This window comes from Anolis carolinensis, chromosome 3, assembly GCF_035594765.1.
Source record: "Anolis carolinensis isolate JA03-04 chromosome 3, rAnoCar3.1.pri, whole genome shotgun sequence".
Classification (NCBI taxonomy): domain Eukaryota; kingdom Metazoa; phylum Chordata; class Lepidosauria; order Squamata; family Dactyloidae; genus Anolis; species Anolis carolinensis.
In genome coordinates this window covers 157,688,970-157,708,996 of record NC_085843.1, presented here as the reverse complement: position 1 = coordinate 157,708,996, position 20,027 = coordinate 157,688,970, and the positions used below count along the sequence as shown (strand labels likewise).

At 42.9% G+C, this 20,027-nt stretch overlaps 1 protein-coding gene across 1 annotated transcript; it reads left to right on the top strand.

Annotated features, from left to right (window-relative positions):
- Window positions 1–233: 233 nt before the first annotated feature.
- LOC134297626 (uncharacterized) lies at window positions 234–5,872 on the top strand. Its single transcript, XM_062975651.1, has 2 exons — window positions 234–2,282; window positions 5,498–5,872. Exons 1-2 carry the CDS (start codon window positions 654–656, stop codon window positions 5,603–5,605), a joined length of 1,737 nt encoding a protein of 578 aa, XP_062831721.1. The 5' UTR covers window positions 234–653; the 3' UTR covers window positions 5,606–5,872.
- The last annotated feature ends 14,155 nt before the right edge of the window (window positions 5,873–20,027 follow it).

Below are 20,027 nucleotides of genomic sequence, written 5' to 3'. Positions count from 1 at the left end.
AGACAAACATTAAATGCCTATATAAACAAGGCAGAGCTAGATATAGATACATAATAATTTTACATATGCATTTTCCCCTGAAACATTTGCAAATCCTCTCTTTATATGTTCATTTCCCTCCTAAAATATTTGCGAGCCCCATATATTTATGTTTATATCTATCTAGACATCTCGCTATATGTTTTTGTGTGCATTTCCCCTGCAATATTTGGAAGCCATATATATCTATATTCATATCTGTCATGGAACCAAGTCCCAGGGCTGAATTTCCAAGCCCTGGACTTGGAGTCATAACATAAATAATCCTGGAAGCACCTGGCAGAAGAAGATAGAAGAGCCTGGGAACTCGGGGTTGAAAGTATAAACAATTATAATTGGTAGAGTGTGTGGGAATAGTAGAAATGTGATACATGGGGTGGGGTTTGATGATGATATTTGCGTGTGGTGTTACGTTGCATCAGAGGTGATAAAAATGATTGTATGTAAACATTAGGTCATTCTCGACTTTTTCCAAAGTCATGTATTCTTCAATAAAGATTGGATTTGAGAGCAGCTATCTTTGATCTGCGTTCAGACTGGTCCTTTGAAGTGAGCCTGACATTTAAGTCGAGAATCCCGTTCTCACCCTCCTGCGGATTCGCAGTGAAGTGATAATGAGTGGAGAAGGCGATCAAAGCCTAAATGGAGCAGAGAGGCCTTTGCCAGGGGCCCGGCCGTTGGGGGAAGAGACGCTGCAAGCCATAGCTTCCTCTACGGGGTACCCCAGGCCGAACGGCGTGACCCAGAGGATTCCCAGAGGAGGAAGAGGCGTTTCGGCGGCTGCAGAAACCAGTTGGGGATCTGGAGGAAGCATGCCGGAGACCGTGGCCCTGCGGTTATCCATCCTGGAAACTAATTTATCCAGGCTGTCGGAAACCGTGGGGAGGTTGGTGCCACTATTGGAAGAGAATCTCCAGAAGGAGCCCACCCGATATGGCGCCGAGAGAGAGCCAAGTAAAGAAGAAGCTTGGAGCCAGAGGGGCCAGTGCGCCTCAACGCAGAGCCCCGTGGCGGCGAGGGGCGAGGGGGATGAGGAATACTGGCAGGAACTGGAGTTCCGAGACAGAATGGCGCGCGAAGTGGAGCGCCAGCAAGCTCTGGGAACTCTGAAGCCGCCAACTCCAACAGAACTTCCAACCCCCCGAATGGGCGTCGGGGTGGAAAGACCACTGGGGCCAGGGATCGGGTCCAGTGGATTGGCGGACGAAGGCGGAGAGGAGCCGGAGATCCAGGAAGAGGAGGAGGATGTGCCGTACGACGAGGGAAGGCGAGGTGCGGGGGCTACAGCGAGGCCCGCATTCGGATGGGTGGAAGGGCCGACAGCAGCGGCAGAATTTCGGGAGCCGCGCAGAATGACCGCCGGATTGGGGCGCGGCGTGTTCAAAGGGGCCGTCCAAGGAAACCCGATGCAACCCTTCCCCATGCCTCCCAGACAGCATCAACGGGCCGCAGAATGGATGCAAAGGAGGGAAGAGCTCAAACTGGAATACGGAGGGGAATCATCTGAACTGAACTTTTTCCTCATTAGCATCAGAGGATATATGGAAGACAATGCACACACATTCCCCTCCGAAGGAAGCATGGTTCGGGCCATCGGCAACACACTAAAGAGAGGAGCAGCCAGCTGGTATGTGCAACTACATGCCAGACGCGACCCGTGCCTGAGGTCAGTACCCCGCTTCCTCGCCGCACTGGAAAACCGGTTCAGAGGCCGGCTAGAGCAATTGAGGGCTCGAGACCAGCTTAAAGGAATAAAGCAGAGGGACAAAACGGTGCCCGAGTACGCAGAGGAATTCCTCCATCTCGCGGAAAGGGTGCCAGAGTGGTCTGAAGTGACCAAAGTGGAGATATTCAAAGAGGGATTACGCCCCGAGGTTTTTAGTTGGGCAGCGCACAGAGACGACCCAGAAACACTCCAGGGCTGGATACAACTAGCGGGGCGCGTCGAATCCACCCTGGCCCAAGTAAAGCGTTTCAGGGGCGGCGGCGGCCAGCAAAGACCGGTGGCGAGGGGTCGAGGAGAAACGAGGAAGCAGGAAAGGCCCGGAGGGAGGCCGGGGATCCCCTTCAAAGGAGATGACAACAAACCCAAGCCGGGATGCTTTGTATGTGGGAAGACGGGCCATCGAGCAGCAGAATGTTGGGCCCGGAAGGGGGAGCCGCCAAAACCCTCAAAGCCCAAGCCAGCAGCCGGGAGACGAGCGGAGGAGGAGGTGCGAGCCCCAGAATCTCCGGAAAGGCTGGTGAGTTGAGACAAACGCATGCTAGTAGTGCCAATTTGCCTATCGGGGCTAGAGAATCGGGCCACCTGCAGGGCATTCGTGGATTGCGGTTGTTCTAGGAACATTATAACTCCGGAATTAGCAGGAGTGCTGAAATGCCAGCAGACGTTGCTTGACTCCCCAATTGCCTTTTCGCAGCTAGATGGATCAGTTGCTGCTGGGGAAGTATCTACGAAGGAAATACGGGGGGTCCCATGTAAAATAGGCAAATGGGAAGGAAGAATATCCTTTGTGATAGCCCCTATTGCCACATACCATGTAATACTAGGGATCCCATGGCTCGAACAGGCAAATCCTGAAGTAGATTGGAGAGGAAAGAGCCTAGCATTTAAAGAACAACAAACGCAATGGGAGATAAGCAAAATAGCAGGAGAGGAGGACGAGGGAAATGAAGCAGAGGAAATAGACCCACAGCTATTGCCACCTGAATACAGAGACTTTGTAGATGTTTTCAATCAGAAAGAGGCAAGTAAATTACCTCCCAAGAGGAATATAGAAGTAGAAATTGAAATAACCCCAGGAGCAAACTTACCAAAACCAAAAGTATATCCCATGTCTGTTCAGGAGAAGGAGGAATTGAGGAAATATATTGATAAGAACCTGGCACGAGGCTTCATTAAGCCATCCAATTCTCCTCTCGGAGCCCCAGTGTTATTTAGGAGAAAGAAAGACAACTCTCTAAGATTGTGCATTGACTATCGAAATTTAAATGCAATTACTAAGGACAATAAATACCCTATGCCCTTAGTAAAGGATTTAATTACCGTATTGAAGAAAGGGAGCATATTTACTAAACTGGATTTAATTGAAGCATATCATAAATTAAGAATCAAACCCGAGGATACTTGGAAAACTGCATTTTCCTGCGCATTCGGCCATTTTGAATATAAAATTTTGCCATTTGGGTTAAAAAATGGCGGCAGTTGCTTTATGCAGCTTATAAATGAAATACTGCACCCATTGTTGTACCGAGGAGTATTCATATTCCTTGATGACATCTTGATCGTGAGCGAAGATAAAGAAAAGCACGTGGAATTGGTCCGGGAAGTTTTGCAGAGACTAAGGGAAGCAAAGCTGTATGCAAAACTGTCCAAATGTGAATTTAATAAAACTCAAATTGACTTTCTGGGGTATCGGATATCTCCAGAAGGGTTAGCTATGGACCCGTCTAAAGTATCAGACGTAAAAGAATGGGGAGTACCTCAAACAAGGAGGCAATTGCAATCATTTCTGGGGTTTGCAAATTTTTATAGATCGTTCATAAAAGGCTTTGCGCAAATAATCGCACCCCTTACTGAACTTTTAAAAACAAAAGGGAAAGGGGAGACAGCAAAAGTGAAAGCTCCTGGCGCCAAACTGAGTTGGACGCCAGAATGCCAAAAGGCATTTGAAACCCTAAAAGGATGCTTCACAGAAGAACCCGTCCTAAAACACCCTGATATCCGGAGCCCTTTCATAATCCATTGCGATGCTTCAGACTGTGCATACGGGGCAGTACTATTGCAAAAAGATCAAAATGGGAACTTAAAACCTTGTGGATATTTGTCCCGGAAGTTCAGTGAAACTGAAAAATGTTGGCCCATATGGGAAAAAGAAGCATTAGCCATATTAAAAGCCTTAGAATGCTGGCGACACTTCCTCGAAGGGAGCGGAATCCCATTTGAAATTTGGTCTGACCATAAGAACCTCCAGTATTTAAAATCTCCTCGAAAATTGTCCCCCAAACAAATTAGATGGGCACAATACTTCAGCAGGTTCGATTTCCAATTAAAGTTTTTCCAAGGGAAACAGAATGTCTTGGCAGATGCTCTTTCACGCATGCCTCAACACGAAGGCATAACCACAGCAAAAGAGGGAACAATATTCTCTGATAAACAATGGGGCTTAGCTGTCAGTACAAGAGCGCAGACCCAAAGAGAGAACACTGCTATTATTGAATTCGACGAGGAAAATAGTTGGGGAAAAGAACTGAAACAATCATACGAAGGAGATCAGTGGATCGCATCCAACGCAGAAAAGGGGGAGCAGAAGGGGGGATTTTGGTTTGTGAACAAGAAACTGTATATCCCAGCAATATTAAGGATTAAGATTTTGCATCATTTTCACAATAACCAGAGCGCTGGTCATACAGGAATTACAAAAACAACAAAGGCAATAGCAAAACATTGTTGGTGGCCAGGAATGAGGAAGGACATAAAGAATCATGTTGTTCAATGTGATGATTGTGCCAGAAATAAATCGAGAGGAGGGAAGCCAATGGGATTATTACAAACAGTAGCAGAACCTACCAGACCTTGGGAATGTGTAGCTATGGACTTTGTGGGGGAACTGCCGGTTAGCAAAGGACATCGTTATATTTGGACAGTATTAGACCTGTTTTCTAAACAGGCCCACTTTATAGCACTGACGAAACTACCATCGGCAGAGAAACTAGCTGAATTGTACATAAACCATATTTACAAACTTCATGGATGTCCCAGTAGAGTGGTCAGTGACAGAGGGGTTCAGTTCACAGCAAAATTCTGGGAAAAATTCTTGGAAATGCTAGGAGCAGAAAGGAGTCTAAGTTCTGCTTTTCACCCCATGACAAACGGGGCGGTAGAACGTACTCAACAGACGCTTGGGCAGTTCCTTCGAATGTACTCTAACATGAGACAAAATGACTGGTCTAAGTGGCTGGCTTTCGCAGAACTAGCTTTTAATTCGACTATACATTCCGCAACAAATAAAACTCCCTTTGAAGTAGTTTACGGGTATGAAATACAGCCTCTGCCCCAGTTGCCAAAATGGACAGAGAATGAAGAAACAGGGGCAGGGAAATGGAAAACTCAAATGCTAGAATGCTGGAGTCAAGTGACTGCATCCTTAAAGGAAGCACACAAAAAGTATAAAACATTCGCAGACAGAAAAAGGATGGAAGGCGATAAATTGGAGAAAGGAGATTTAGTGTGGTTAAGTACCCAAAACATCAAATTGGGGCTACCTTCGAGAAAACTGGGCCCCAAATATATTGGACCATTCAGAATACAGGGTGTTATCAACGAAGTAACTTTCCAGTTGGCATTGCCAAAAAGTTTAGGGAAAATACACCCAGTATTCCATCGCAGCTTACTGAAAAAGTATATGGCTACTTTGGACAAAATGGACACATAGAGTTATTGTTTGATTTATTTCAGAATTGTGATGAAAGAAGCACCGAAGAGGAGGATGGAGAAAAAGAGGGCGCCATGTCATGGAACCAAGTCCCAGGGCTGAATTTCCAAGCCCTGGACTTGGAGTCATAACATAAATAATCCTGGAAGCACCTGGCAGAAGAAGATAGAAGAGCCTGGGAACTCGGGGTTGAAAGTATAAACAATTATAATTGGTAGAGTGTGTGGGAATAGTAGAAATGTGATACATGGGGTGGGGTTTGATGATGATATTTGCGTGTGGTGTTACGTTGCATCAGAGGTGATAAAAATGATTGTATGTAAACATTAGGTCATTCTCGACTTTTTCCAAAGTCATGTATTCTTCAATAAAGATTGGATTTGAGAGCAGCTATCTTTGATCTGCGTTCAGACTGGTCCTTTGAAGTGAGCCTGACACATATCTATGTAGATATGTCTATATATATTTGTGTGTACATTTCCTCCTGTAATATTTGGAAGCCATATATATCTATATTCATATATATCTATCCAGACATCTCTCTATATATAGATAGATAATTATATCTATATAGAATTTGCAGAGACTTGCAAACATGTGATGGGAAAATTCATATATAAAAATAATGTATACCTATAGATACAGATATACAGGTACATAGAAATCTCTCTATATGTATATAGGATTTGCAAAGACCTATAAACATATGATGGGAAAATTAATATGTAAAATGAATGGATATAGATAGATACAGATATATAGGTACATAGGTATTGCAAAGGCTTGCAGGGGGAAATGCCTATATATCTGTAAGAGAGATCAACAAATATTTCATGGGAAAATGCCTTTATTTATATTCTTCTTCCTGACTTTCAAGGGCTTATCTCCCTCTCCTTTCCCTTTTCAAAATATTCCCTTGGTTAAGAGCGAGGGAGGCTTTGGAAAAGAAAACACACTGATAAGGAAAGGTAAGAAGAGAGAGAAATATATCATATATTGCAAGCAATGACCTCCAGGCTCCGCTGCCCAGCCTTAACCCCATTATAAGCCAAGGGAGGCTTTTTCAGCTCAAAAAAGGGCCGAAAACTCTTTTTTTCTATGAGTATATATGGTACTTCATCTAGAAGCTCATGGAAAATAGGGTTCCAAATTATATTCTGAGATCATATTAAATGAAGGATCCTGGAATGAATCCCTCATATAATGCACAGGCCTACTGTTGTCATGTAACTTATGAAGCAATAATATCAACACAGACATTGGGGATGGAGCATCCAGATGTTCCGATTTATATCAGCCATAGCCAGTTGTTAGGGATAGTGGGAATTGCAGTGCAACAACATGTGAAAGGACATACGTTCCTCATATCTGCCTAAGCCCTTTCTCCTCTCCTCTCCTCCACAAATAAGGGATGTATTAGCTACTTTCTAAAGTTTGCAACATCTATTTCTGTTAAATATTAGGGTTTCCTAACTAACATGGATAATGATACAGTGTTTTCATTATCAAAAACAATTCTTTAGGGTAACCTTAGCATCTAAAAGTAACATTCATCTTCAAAGAGTTGCAATATTACTGCTTCATCTCTTTGCACTGTTTTGGATTGCTTAGTCTCTTCAAACACCGCTTTCTTCATCCCTCAAAGGTCAGTGATTAGTCATGGGTTCCGTCCTTCAGGACCTGCTTCCCATTAACGTGTATTGCATTTTACCAACAGTGATGCAACATAATCCCTTGTTTGGCTATGTTTGCCTCTAAAACACTTTCTTTCCATTATGTCATTTAAGAGCCAAGAGAGGCAGTGTTGGGGGAAGGTCCCTGCTTTTATATCCAAAGCTATTTCTGCCCAGTTTTAGACCCAATCATGTTCTTAAGCCCAAACAGAATTACCTGGATTACCTGTTTTCCAGCAGATATCAGGATAGTTGAAATCGCCCATGACTACTATATCTCTTCTTTGTGCCTGTTCGGTCAGCTGCTGACGGAAGACTTCATCAAGTTCTTAATCCTGGTTCGGAGGTCTGTAGTAGACACCCACAACGAGATCTTTTTGAGTCCTGGTTCCCTTGATTTTTATCCAGATGCTTTCAAGCTGATTTCCAGGCTTTAATTGCTTGGTTCATCAAGGAAGAATCGCAGATCTGACATGCCTTCCATTTACAGACACCAGCATTTGACATTCAAAATGGTTCTGATTGGTACAAATGAGATCTGTTGTCTCATTGCTTTGATGTACATTCATGGTTGTCATGTTTTACAGCTTGTGATTGGTGGATGTGTATAACAGGAACTTAAAAAACCGAGTCCATTGCTGTGCTTCAGTCCATCCCCTCTTCTGCTGGCAGGGGGCTTTCCAGGCAGGGAAATGGGTGTTGGTTGGAGACAATGGTGACAGTGATCACTATAAAGGTGGAATGTCCTTAAGGTGATAAGCTTGCCTAGTCCCCTTGATGGAACAGTGACGAGCGGGCTGTGGTAATAGACTTTTGGGATCACTTTGAGTGGGATTCATTATACCCCTGGATGATTGGCTGCTGGCTGATTGATTATCAGCATTCTGATCTATTATTTAGCCATGTGGTCATGTGCTAGCTAATTGATTATTAACATTCTGATCTATTATTTAGCCATATGTCTTGACTGATCAGGAAGTTCCTGCATTTCTCTGGTTCCTGTATTTCTCAGGCAAGGCTTCTCAGCAGGGGATTCCTGCTTCTAAAGTCAAGCAGGGCATTGGGAGATCCAGAGGCGGTTCAACCACCCGGCCAACTAGGCAGTTGCCTGTGGCGCCATCTTGTTGGGGGCGCCATCAAGGCAACTCCTGTCTCCTGCAGCCTGCCTCCGCAAGGTATTGAACTGCTTTTTCTGTTGATTTGTTGTAAAACATGATGTTTTAGTGCTTAATTTGTAAAATCTTAATGTAATTTGATGTTTAATAGGCTTTTCCTTAATCCCTCCTTATTATCAAACATTTTCACTTATCCAATGCTTTTATTTTTCAGTGATTGGTTTTGGGGGGGGGGGCAAAATTCTGTTCGCCTACACTTGAAAAATACCTAGGGCTGGCTCTGGGGAGATAATTCATCCTAGCCTTGTTTTGGGGGTTCTGACTTTAATATCTAAGTTTTTGGAATTCATAACTGTTCATTTGCCAGGTTCCCATTGATTCATTAGGTCTACTGTAGTTGAGACTAACAACTGGATTTAAGCATAAGTCAGTCCCAGGTAAACCTGAGTTTCTGTTTGCTATCTTTTATATATCTAATTCACAATGCCAGTTGCATATCTTCCAAGCATCCCAGTTTGACTGGAATAGTCCCAGTAAATCATCCATTATCCCACTTTTTAACTTCTTCTAAAATGCCCCAGTTGTTCCTTCCTGCTCCTATTTTCCCACTTCATACACAGTTTCCTTTAGTTACTTCAAATGGAGTTCAAAAGTTTATCACCATTTTAACTACCATGGCCCGGTGGTAAGGAGTAGGGTTGTGCTTTCAGGGTAAACCTTGACCTGTTTTGAGTCCCAGCTTTCAGTGGGAGTCCCTGATCCCTTTTTTGGAAGCCTCCCAATATCTGGAGGGCAGATATCTGTTTTTGCTCTGAGGTGCCAAAAGATTCATTTTCTATCAGCTCATTATGTGAGGGGGGCTTCCCAGGTTCCCCTTCCCATCATTTTAGGCATTGAAGCTGTTTTACTCTAATGGAGAGGTGCTCAGCTGTAGGCAGGTGTGCACTTTAAGGAGGCTTCTTAAAGTGTACATGACACACACACTCTCTCTCTCTCTTTCCAAAGCAAGGAGGCAAGTTCTCGTTCTTACTCTAGAGGAGGTGTTCGATTGCAGGCAGATGCTCACGCTTTCTGGGCCTGAGTGCCACACACACACACACACTCTATTTCCAAGGCAAGGAGGCAAGTTCTCATGCTTACTCTAGAGAAGGTGCATGGCTGCAAGCAGGCTTTCTGGGCCTGCATGCCACACACACAGTCTTCTCTTCCCAAGACAAGGAGACATGGAGCGCCACATGCTCACGAAAAGCAGGCGAGAAGCAGGGATCAGGTCCCGCTTGCTTTTGTGTCGAGCTGATTTTAGTTCGGGGGGGGGGGGGGGGCTTCCCATTACGTGATTCTGAAGGAAATGAAAATAACAAAAGAATGAATGAAATGAAGGAAAACGGTTCTGCGTACAACTCTAGTAAGGAGTTGTTGTTGGGTGATGCACCAGCACTGTTTGGCAAAGAAAGCCAAAGACCTTGTACAATTCCCATGATTCCATAGCACTAAACCATGGTAATGAAAGTGGTTTCAAACTGCATATTAAATAAATGTGCATATATTTACATTTATTTCCTTGTGTAAAACACACAAACTAGCAGTTCGAAAACATGCAAATCTGAGTAGATCAATAGGTACCGCTCCGGCGGGAAGGTAACGGCGCTCCATGCAGTCATGCCGGCCACATGACCTTGGAGGTGTCTATGGACAACGCCGGCTCTTTGGCTTAGAAATGGAGATGAGCACCAACCCCCAGAGTCAGACATGACTCGACTTAACGTCAGGGGAAACCTTTACCTTTTTAAAAACACACACAGAGATGTATTTTATTTCTTCTGAAAGAAAGAGCAATTCCACAGTTTTTTTTTCATGTCAGGAGCAACTGCAAGTGGCTTCTGGTATGAGAGAATTGGCCATCTGCAAGGACATTGCCCAAAGGAGGCCTGGATGTTTTTGATGTTTTTTTACCATCCTTGTGGGAGGCTTCTCTCATGTCCCCACATGGGGAGCTGGAGCTGACAGAGGGAGCTCATCCACACTCTCCCTGGATTCGAACTGGCAACCTTCAGGTCAGCAACCCAGCCTTCAGGTTAGCAGTCCTGCCAGTGCAAGGGTTTAACCCATTGCGATACTGGGGGCTCCACAGTGAATTCATGGAAGGCAAAGAAAAAGGGGAGGCTGGTGTTTGTCAAAGAAGAAAGGCTTTAGGAAACTGCTGTGGAAGGAACAGATCAGCTCAATTTCAAAGAGGGTAGTTTTCACAGATTAAACTAATAACATGTCCCCAGGCTTCATACAACAATAGTAGCCTGCTTTGTTTTAAGAACAAGTTAACTTCTATATGATAGGGTGCTTATTAAGAGGCACTTATCCGTTCTTCCTTTGTCTGCAGCAAAGCCCAGGGTGGGGAAAAGGTCAAGTGGAGTTCGGGACAGACCAAATATAATAATGTCTTGCAGAGAAAGCCCTCTTCTAACTTGAATAGCCAGGAGATTAACCATTCATTTTGCTTGGAAAGAGAAGCGGCCTTGAATTAAAGGTGGCTATCACTTCTTGTGACTTTCATATTGCATGGATTGCTGCTGCGGGGCACTGAGGTGGCAACTCCTTTTCTTTTCCAAAAGCTTGTTTCTACAAAGCTACTGGGGTGATTGGCAGTGAGCAGAATATAATTGCAGTTGACATTTCAGGTCAATAGGAATGCAGGTCTGGAGCCAGCCGTTTTGAAAGCAATCCAGCCTGTTGTTTCGCTTCTAATGAAGACAGTGCTGTGACACATTCTATACAATGAAACCAAGCATGGTTTTGTTTTTTTAAGAGAGAGATTGTGTTTAATGTGTGTGTGAGAGAAGGGAATTTGCTTTGCAATGAGTGAATTTGCTCAGTAGTTCTTTGAACAGAACGCTAACTGTTCTTCCTTTAAAGTTCATGTGTTATTGTTTCGCTGAATCAGGCACATAGCTTTCCTCCCACTCTTCCATCAAAAATAGAAAAGTTCTCTGTTCAGATTTCCTACAATTTATTTGAATGTGCAATTTTTCCAAGGGTCAGTCTCACTTGCAATGGGGATTACATGGGTTATTTCAGTTGTGGATGAAGTTTTGCATTCAGGACTTGGAAGAGTTTCTTTTCAGGTGAGAAGTCCCAACAGCCCAATCCAGCATGGACACCGGCTGTAAAGGTAAAGGTTTCCCCTTGACGTTAAGTCTAGTTGTGTCTGACTCTGGGGGGTGGTGCTCATCTCCATTACTAAGCCAAAGAGTCAGCATTGTCCATAGGCACCTCCAAGGTCATGTAGCTGACATGACTGCATGGAGAATATCGAAAAGATAAACAACCACTATAAAGGTTCAAAACATGAAAAGATTCAAAACATAAAAAGAGATATGTACATTAGAGCATCCTGCAAAGGCCACAGAAATAGTCAGGCCTCTGAGTATAGAGCTATATTCCTTCTATGTAAAAAGGATAAGCGAATGCTATAAAGTTTCAAAACATGAGTTGCACTATGTAATTCAGAGCACCATATACATACAATATTATCTGAGAGTTAACAACAATAATGGCCTTTGCAGGATGCTCTAATGTACATATCTCTTTTTATGTTTTGAATCTTTTCATGTTTTGAACCTTTATAGTGGTTGTTTATCTCTTCGATATTGTCTAGTATAGACATTTGTGTGTATTTATCATGACTGCATGGAGCCCTGTTACCTTCCAGCTGAAGCGGTACCTATTGATCTACTCACATTTGCATGTTTTCAAACTGCTAGATTGGCAGAAGCTGGGGCTAATGGTGGGAGCTGACCACACTCCCCAGATTTGAACCACTGACCTTTCGGTCACCAAGTTCAGCAGCTCAGCGGTTTAACCCACTGCACCACTGGGGGTCCATGAACACTGGCTGTAGATTAATGGAAGTGTAGTCCAAAAGCCAAACTTTTGCTGCAATCTGTTGCTATGTCACTAATTAGGTTAGATTTGATTAGTTTTTTCCACTTTAATGATTAGAATCAAAAGTTCATTAACAAAGATATGCTTTTAAATGAACTGATACAGAAGTCAATGTAATGTTGAACATAAAGATTTAAAAAATACAGACCAAGCTTTTATCTGAAGAGGTAGGTTCAAGTATGAGATCGATATTCGGCTTAGCATAGTCACATACCTGAAAGATCTTGCCTTTTTCTCCTATTCATTTTACTCAGTAATTTTGATAGATGGATGCTCAAACATTCTATAACATTTACAGCCCTCTTAATATATATGTATGGAATATCTGGTTCAAGGTGTGATACATTTCTAGAAAATCAGCTCTACAAACATCAAGAATTATCTTGCCAAAAATGGAAAGAGGTATGTGCACTCAGAACTAGATGGTTTTTTAAAATGTGTGTGAATCAAACAAGAGGTGGGGGAATTAATCATCACCTTGGTCCCTGTTTAAACAAGAGGAACACAAGACTTCCCGTGTCCCTCCTCCATATTCCCTCTTGTGTCTGTATCACTGCGAGATGATGATCCAGTGTGCCTTCTACTGTACTCCAGGCCTGGAAACACCTATGACCACTGCACCACACCAGAGTCCAGGAATATAAGCAAACAGTTTATTGTAAAAACAGATAAAAAGCATATAAAATCAGGAACAAGGAAGGAAGATAAGATTTAGCAAAAGGTTTAGCAAAAGGTGAGCACCAAACAATAATCCAAATGTTTCATAAAGTTCCTAAATTGACAAAGTCCAGGAACAGCCATGAATCACAGATACAGCATAAATAATAATAATAATAACAACAACAACAACAACAACTTTATTCTTGTATCCCGCCCCATCTCCCCGAGGAGACTCGGGGCGGCTTACATGGGGACCAAGCCCGGCAATATACAATAAAATACAACCACATAAAATATATTCAAATTACAACAAATTAATACATCAGAACTATAAAATCACAACATTACACAGTAAAAGCATAGCAAGTATCCACAATCAGGAAGACTTGAGCCGAAGTACATGAACAGAAACATAGAAAACTTCCAGGATATATTAAATCCAAAATCAAGGCTTGACTTGTACCATAAAGAAGAGAACTCAGGCTTAGCTTCTCACTCTAACACAGAGTTGCCTGAACTGCCCTTAAACAATTTATTGTTTAATAGCCACCCATGAAAGCATTATGCCTCCTGTGAATTTTCTCCTCAACTTTCCCACGGAATATCTCAGCCCAGCGTACTCTGTTTTCAGCTTTGATTTGTAAACAGAGACTTTTGTTGATCTCTGTAGCTACAGGTGACTTCTCCTGGGAACCCTCCTTATCACTCAGCTCTTTACTTGAATCCTTATCTACTATTGCCCCCTCGGACTGTCCTTGAGGCCCTGCACTTTCCGAGCCAGTTTTCTCACAGAGAGGAACATCATTTCCCAGACCTGAATTTCCAAGACTTGAGAGCCCATCACTTTGTGCCACAGGAAAGCCCACAATCCTCTCTAAATCCTCAGTCAAACCACAAACCTCTGGCTGTTCTACAATACCTTTATTCACCTGAGACAGAAGAAGAACTATTAATAAAACTATGAGGCAGCTCGTTTTCCAGGATTTTGTCCACCATGGGAGAAGAGTAGGGGTGCTGCGCCCGGGCTGTGGCGCAGGCTGGAGAGCAAGCCAGCTGCAACCAGCTGCAACGAATCACTCTGACCAGGAGGTCATGAGTTCGTGGCCCGCTCGGAGCCTATGTTTGTCTTGTCTTTGTTCTATGTTAAAAGGCATTGAATGTTTGCCTATATGTGTAATGTGATCTGCCCTGAGTGCCCTTTGGGGTGAGAAGGGCGGAATATAAATGCTGTAAATAAATAAATAAATAAATAAGACCACTGAATGCCCTTTACATGCTTAAAAACGTTTGATTACGTTGATGTTCACAGGTGCCTTCTTGTAACTAATAATTGTCCATGCGCTTTACCTAAGCCTTGGCCATTCCATGCACTTTATTACCTTAAGTAGCTCCTATCCCTAGTCATCGAAGAATATGTACTTTCAGGTTTCCATTTCCCCTTAAAATGGCCCATATCTTATGGTGCATGACTACTGATTAGAATTGTTTTAAGTTATTTTAACTTTTGTAAGATGTGTTATTATACTGTGATTTTATTGTGTTACTGTTTTTATTGATGTAATACTGTTTTGGGCTTGTCCTAGTGTAAGCCGCCCCGAGTCCTTCAGGAGATGGAGCGGGGTATAAATATATTATTATTATTATTATTATTATTATTATTATTAGTATTATTATTATTTTATTATGACACAGCAAACAAGGTAGATATGCTGGATTTTGTATCACAAAATCACAAGTCGGACACTTCCCAAGTGTCTAGGACTGTGTGATGTATTTTCGGATGATGTGTGCAGATCCCAGTAGGGTGGCCTTTTGCAGCTGGCAGATCATAATTTTGTCAATGCCTATTGTTTCCAAATGCCGGCTGAGATCTTTTGGCATGGCACCCAGTGTACCCATGACCAGGACCACCTGCACTGGTTTCTGCCAGAGTCTTTGAAGTTCAATCTTGAGGTCCTGATAGTGGCTGAGTTTTTCCTGTTGTTTTTCGTCAATGTGACTGCCCCCTGGGATGGCAACATCAATGATCCAAACCTTTTTCTTTTCCACAACTGTGATGTCTGGTGTGTTGTGTTCCAGAACTTTGTCAGTCTGGATTCGGAAGTCCCACAGTCAGAGCCGGCCCTAGGTATTTTTCAAGTGTAGGCAAACAGAATTTTGGCGCACCCCCCCCCCCAAACCAATCACTGAAAAATAAAAGCGTTGGATAAGTGGAAATGTTTGATAATAAGGAGGGATTAAGGAAAAGCCTATTAAACATCAAATTACATTAAGATTTTACAAATTAAGCACTAAAACATCATGTTTTACAACAAATCAACAGAAAAAGCAGTTCAATACCTTGCGGAGACAGGCCGCAGGAGACAGGAGTTGCCTCAATGGCGCCCCCAACAAGATGGCACCACAGGCAACTGCCTAGTTGGCCTGGTGGTTGAACCGCCTCTGCCCACAGTATCTTTGCGTGCTCATTTTCCAATACTTTTGCAGGTTTGTGATCCCACCAGTTCTTTGCTGCTGGCAGGTGGTACTTGAGGCATAAGTTCCAATGAATCATTTGGGCCACATAGTTGTGCCTCTGTTTGTAGTCTGTCTGTGCGATTTTCTTACAGCAGCTGAGGATATGATCAATGGTTTCGTCAGCTTCCTTGCACAGTCTGCATTTTGGGTCATCAGCTGAGTGCGGTTTTCTTGTACTGATTTTTTGTCTGCTGTGCTTTGAGGAGTTTCTGATTTTGACTTCAATCAAAGCAGGTTCTTCACTTTGCTTTACATATTCTGCCAGGGCATGTTGTTGTTGTTGTTGTTGTTGTTGTTATTATTATTATTATTATTATTATTATTATTATTATTATTATTATTATTATTTCAACCCACCCCATTCCCATTTATTGCTCCTTCACTTCCTCATCCCTTATATCATTGATTAAATATTTTTAAAGGGGAAAAAAGGCCAGCAGAGGTTGTCTGAACAGTCCTTTGGCTTCTTCTATACAAATTTGGTTTTTACTGAAACAACTATTTTGGGAAAACATTCTCACCAATGGTTGCTGTTACTGTGAGATCAATAAAATATTTTGATTACATCAACATCAACAACAACAACAACAACATTTACAGCCCTCTGGCAATTGTTCCTTAAACAAGGTACCATTTCCCTCTAGTTCTACTGAATACACACTATCTCTCTGTTGTATTTATATTGTTTGTGCATGTGTATGTATTAAAAGTTACAGGATTAATTGCCATTTTTGACAGAAATGCACCTACAATGAGAAGGACAAGACTTCCAATCTATTATCCATTTTTGCACTCAATGTTCATGTTTCAGCTGTTATACAGATATTTATCATTTGCTTTGAACTAAGAGCTACATTTACCAACAAAAGGTTAATTAACACAAATACTGCTGGTAAGCCAAAATCTGAAAGCACAAGACTGTAGGGACTGATATACAACATGATACATTATTTACAATTAAATAATGAACAAGAGAAGGAGAGAGATATGATCGCATGTGAATGCCAGAAACAAAAACAAATAAACACACTAAGCCACCAGGGCTTAGACTTATTCTGGATGTCCAGATGTCTGCAAACAAGCACATCTGTTTGATACCCTATTTCTGAACTGGTTCAGTGGTGCAAGGAGAAGAGGTAATATCAAAAAGCTGGCAACACAAACAGAGAGCAGATTGAGCTTGATGGCGCACTAGCATACAATATGAAACTCTACTCCATCCACCCACCAAATACGACAACAGTAAAGATAAAGCTACCGTATATGAATGGCACATTATAAACCACTGTGAAATCACCAGCTAAGAATGACACCAACTTTCATTTTCTCTGTCATTTTCTCTGTCAGATGTAACCTCTGCTGATCTATCAAGCCTTCAGTGCTTCTCTTATACAATAAATCATCCACCTCCCTTCCATAGAATACATTGGTTGGTATTTTAAATCAAACCTCAGATGAACACATGTATCCTTCATATAGAAATGCATTATAATCATTATATATACTTATTATATATTGCATATACAGTTATATATACTTTATTAGCATCCTTCAGCTATTATTTTTAAATCTCCCTTATTCTAAATTAAATTAAATCTTATCACTTTGCTTAACTGTAAATACTTCTGTTACACTAAATAATAATTATCCTGTTCTTCCATTTAACCTGAATTTATTATTGCACTAGTGTGGGTACCCTGTGATGCCCGGGTTATTTGAAAAGGGCCTTGTTTGTTTTTGGGTGTTATAGCAGTTTGGTCATATGTTACGCTATGTCTTAGGGAAAAACTCATTCTTTGCTTTTGTTTTTTATGAATGCTCCCATTAGAAAATGCATAAGAATGTGGATGAACTACAATTCCCAAAATTCTTGGGTCAATACTTCCCAAACTCCGCCAGCATTCAGAGTTGATTATCTTGGGTCTGTGTGCCAAATTTGGTCCAGATATGTCATTGGGCTAACAAATTGAAATTGAATCCAGACAAGATAGAGGTCCTCCTGGTCAGTCGTAAGGCTGAACAGGGAATAGGGTTACAGCCTGTGTTGGACGGGGTCGCACTCCCCCTGAAGACACAGGTTCACAGTCTGGGGGTTCTCCTGGACTCATCGCTGAGCCTGGAACCCCAGGTCTCGGCGGTGGCCAGGGGAGCCTTTGCACAACTCAGACTTGTGCACCAGCTGCGCCCGTTCCTTGGGAGGTCTGACTTGGCCACGGTGGTCCACGCTCTGGTTACAGCTCGTTTGGACTACTGCAACGTGCTCTACGTGGGGCTGCCTTTGAAGACGGCCCGGAAGCTTCAATTAGTACAACGAGCAGCAGCCAGGCTTATAACTGGAGCGGCGTACAGAGAGCATACCACTCCTCTGTTGCGTCAGCTCCACTGGCTGCCAATATGCTACCGAGCCCAATTCAAAGTGCTGGTTTTGGCCTACAAAGCCCTAAACGGTTCCGGTCCAACTTACCTATACGAACGTATCTCCTCCTATGAGCCCATGAGAACTTTAAGATCGTCTGGGGAGGCCCTGCTCTCGGTCCCACCTGCCTCACAAGTGCGGCTGGTGGGAACGAGGTACAGGGCCTTCTCGGTGGTGGCTCCTCGGCTGTGGAACTCCCTCCCCAGTGACATCCGGCAGGCTCCATCCCTTCTGAGTTTCAGAAAAAAGGTAAAGACCTGGCTTTGCGAACAAGCGTTTAATGAATGAATTATGATGGCTTTAACTCGGTCCGGACTAAGGTTTACGTGCAAGGTTTATGTGGACGAATGTATTAAGTATTTTATTATACTGTTTTAAATGTATTTATTGGATTGTTTTAAATTGATTGTTTTAATTGCTATGTTTTATTTTTCTACTGTATTGTGAGCCGCCCTGAGTCCCTTCGGGTGAGAAGGGCGGCATATAAATGAGGGAAATAAATAAATAAATAAATAAATTGGCTGGGTTCTTGTGTTCTCTGAATATGAGTGATATTCAGGTCAGGTGCCAAGGTCAATCATCCCAAAGTCCACCAGTATGCCAAGTTAGTAGTGTTGGGTCTGTGTGCCAACTTTGGTCCAGATCCATCATTGGTGGGGTTTAGAGGGCTCACAGAACTATAACTCCCTGTGTTAAAGGTCAGTCACCTCCAAAATCCACCAGTATTGGGTTGTTGTTTGTTTTTCGGGCTGTATGGCCATGTTCCATACAGCCCGAAAAACATACAACAACCCTGTGATCCCGGCCATGAAAGCCTTCAACAACACATCCACCAGTATTCCCAGTTGGCATGTTGAATTTCTGTACCAAGTTTGGTCCAGATCCCTCTTCTACTGGGTTCAGTATTTTCTGAATACGGGTGAACTATAACTCCTGGATGTCAAGGTCAATCACCCCTCAAACCCCGCCAGTATACAAAGTTGGCCGTGTTGGGTCTGTGTGGCAAGTTAGTTCAAGGTCCATCATTGATGGGGTTCATAGGGTTCTTAGATTACAGGTGAACTATACATCCCAGTCCCTACAACTCCTATAAATCATAGTGAATTCTCCCCAACCCTCTCTCTCTAGTAGGTTCAGTTGATGTGTGCCTCAGGAAAGGGTAGGAAAGAGTTAAGAGAAAGGCAGTGGGTGGGGTCATGCAAATGGAGAGAGAAAAGAACACTGGGATGTGCTCACTGTAACCTGCAATGTCCTTGGAAGGAGTGACTTGGCGGCTCCTCAGCACTGGGAACTATAGCCTGTTTGTGGAGGCTGGAGGCTGTCTGTGTTAATGGATATCCATGCCATATACACACATACAGATTTTCACTTTTATTATATAGATAGATAAATTGTAACGTCAACTGTGTCTTCTCACTTCCTTTCATTATAAATCAATAACTCTTTATAGTTATTCCTTTTTATTTTTATTTTTTAACCATTTGACATTGGATTCACACCAGTCAGTTAACATCTTAAGCTGAAGAAACCAATCTTACTATATTCCTTCCTTCCTTTTCTCTGAAACCTCAACTTTGGTTTTCTACCAAACACGTGTATCCATTGAACATTGATCAGCAAACTATACAGATCCCGAGAGAAACTATTTCCATTAAAAAGCTCTATCAGTCTTGCCCTTTTTCTCTTCAGTTTTCCCCTTTCCAAATCCCCAAGCATCTACAAACACTCAAAACGTTCTCCCTCAAGCCTCCCTACAATGTCCTTCTTCCATCTATGGTGATCTTTTTCTCCTCTTTGGTAAATATAGTAGCAGCTTGATATCCCTTTTAGACTTCTATGCACCAGAGTTACTTGATAACTTTGTCCATTGCAACCTCATCAGATGGGTGGAGGCCTGCGATGGTGGCACTCCAGTTCATAGGGGAGCGTGAGGAATCCGATGCCCCATGCCCCGCATCACCCAGATCCAAGTGACAACAACCACATGGGGGAGGCGTGAGCACGTGTGGTGTTTGTGGCTTCTACCCATAGATTGTATAACAATATGAGAGCTCTTCTGTGTTGCCCTGCCGGTGACATGTGCCGGCTCTGCCCTCCTTCACCCACAAAGCTGGCATGGCGTCATGACTGACTTGAGCTAAAATCAGCACATGCCGCCAATTTTAGCCTTTTGTGATGAGGTGGTTAGCCTCCCCTTGTTTCACTTCTGATTGACTACAGGTCCTAGGAGTCT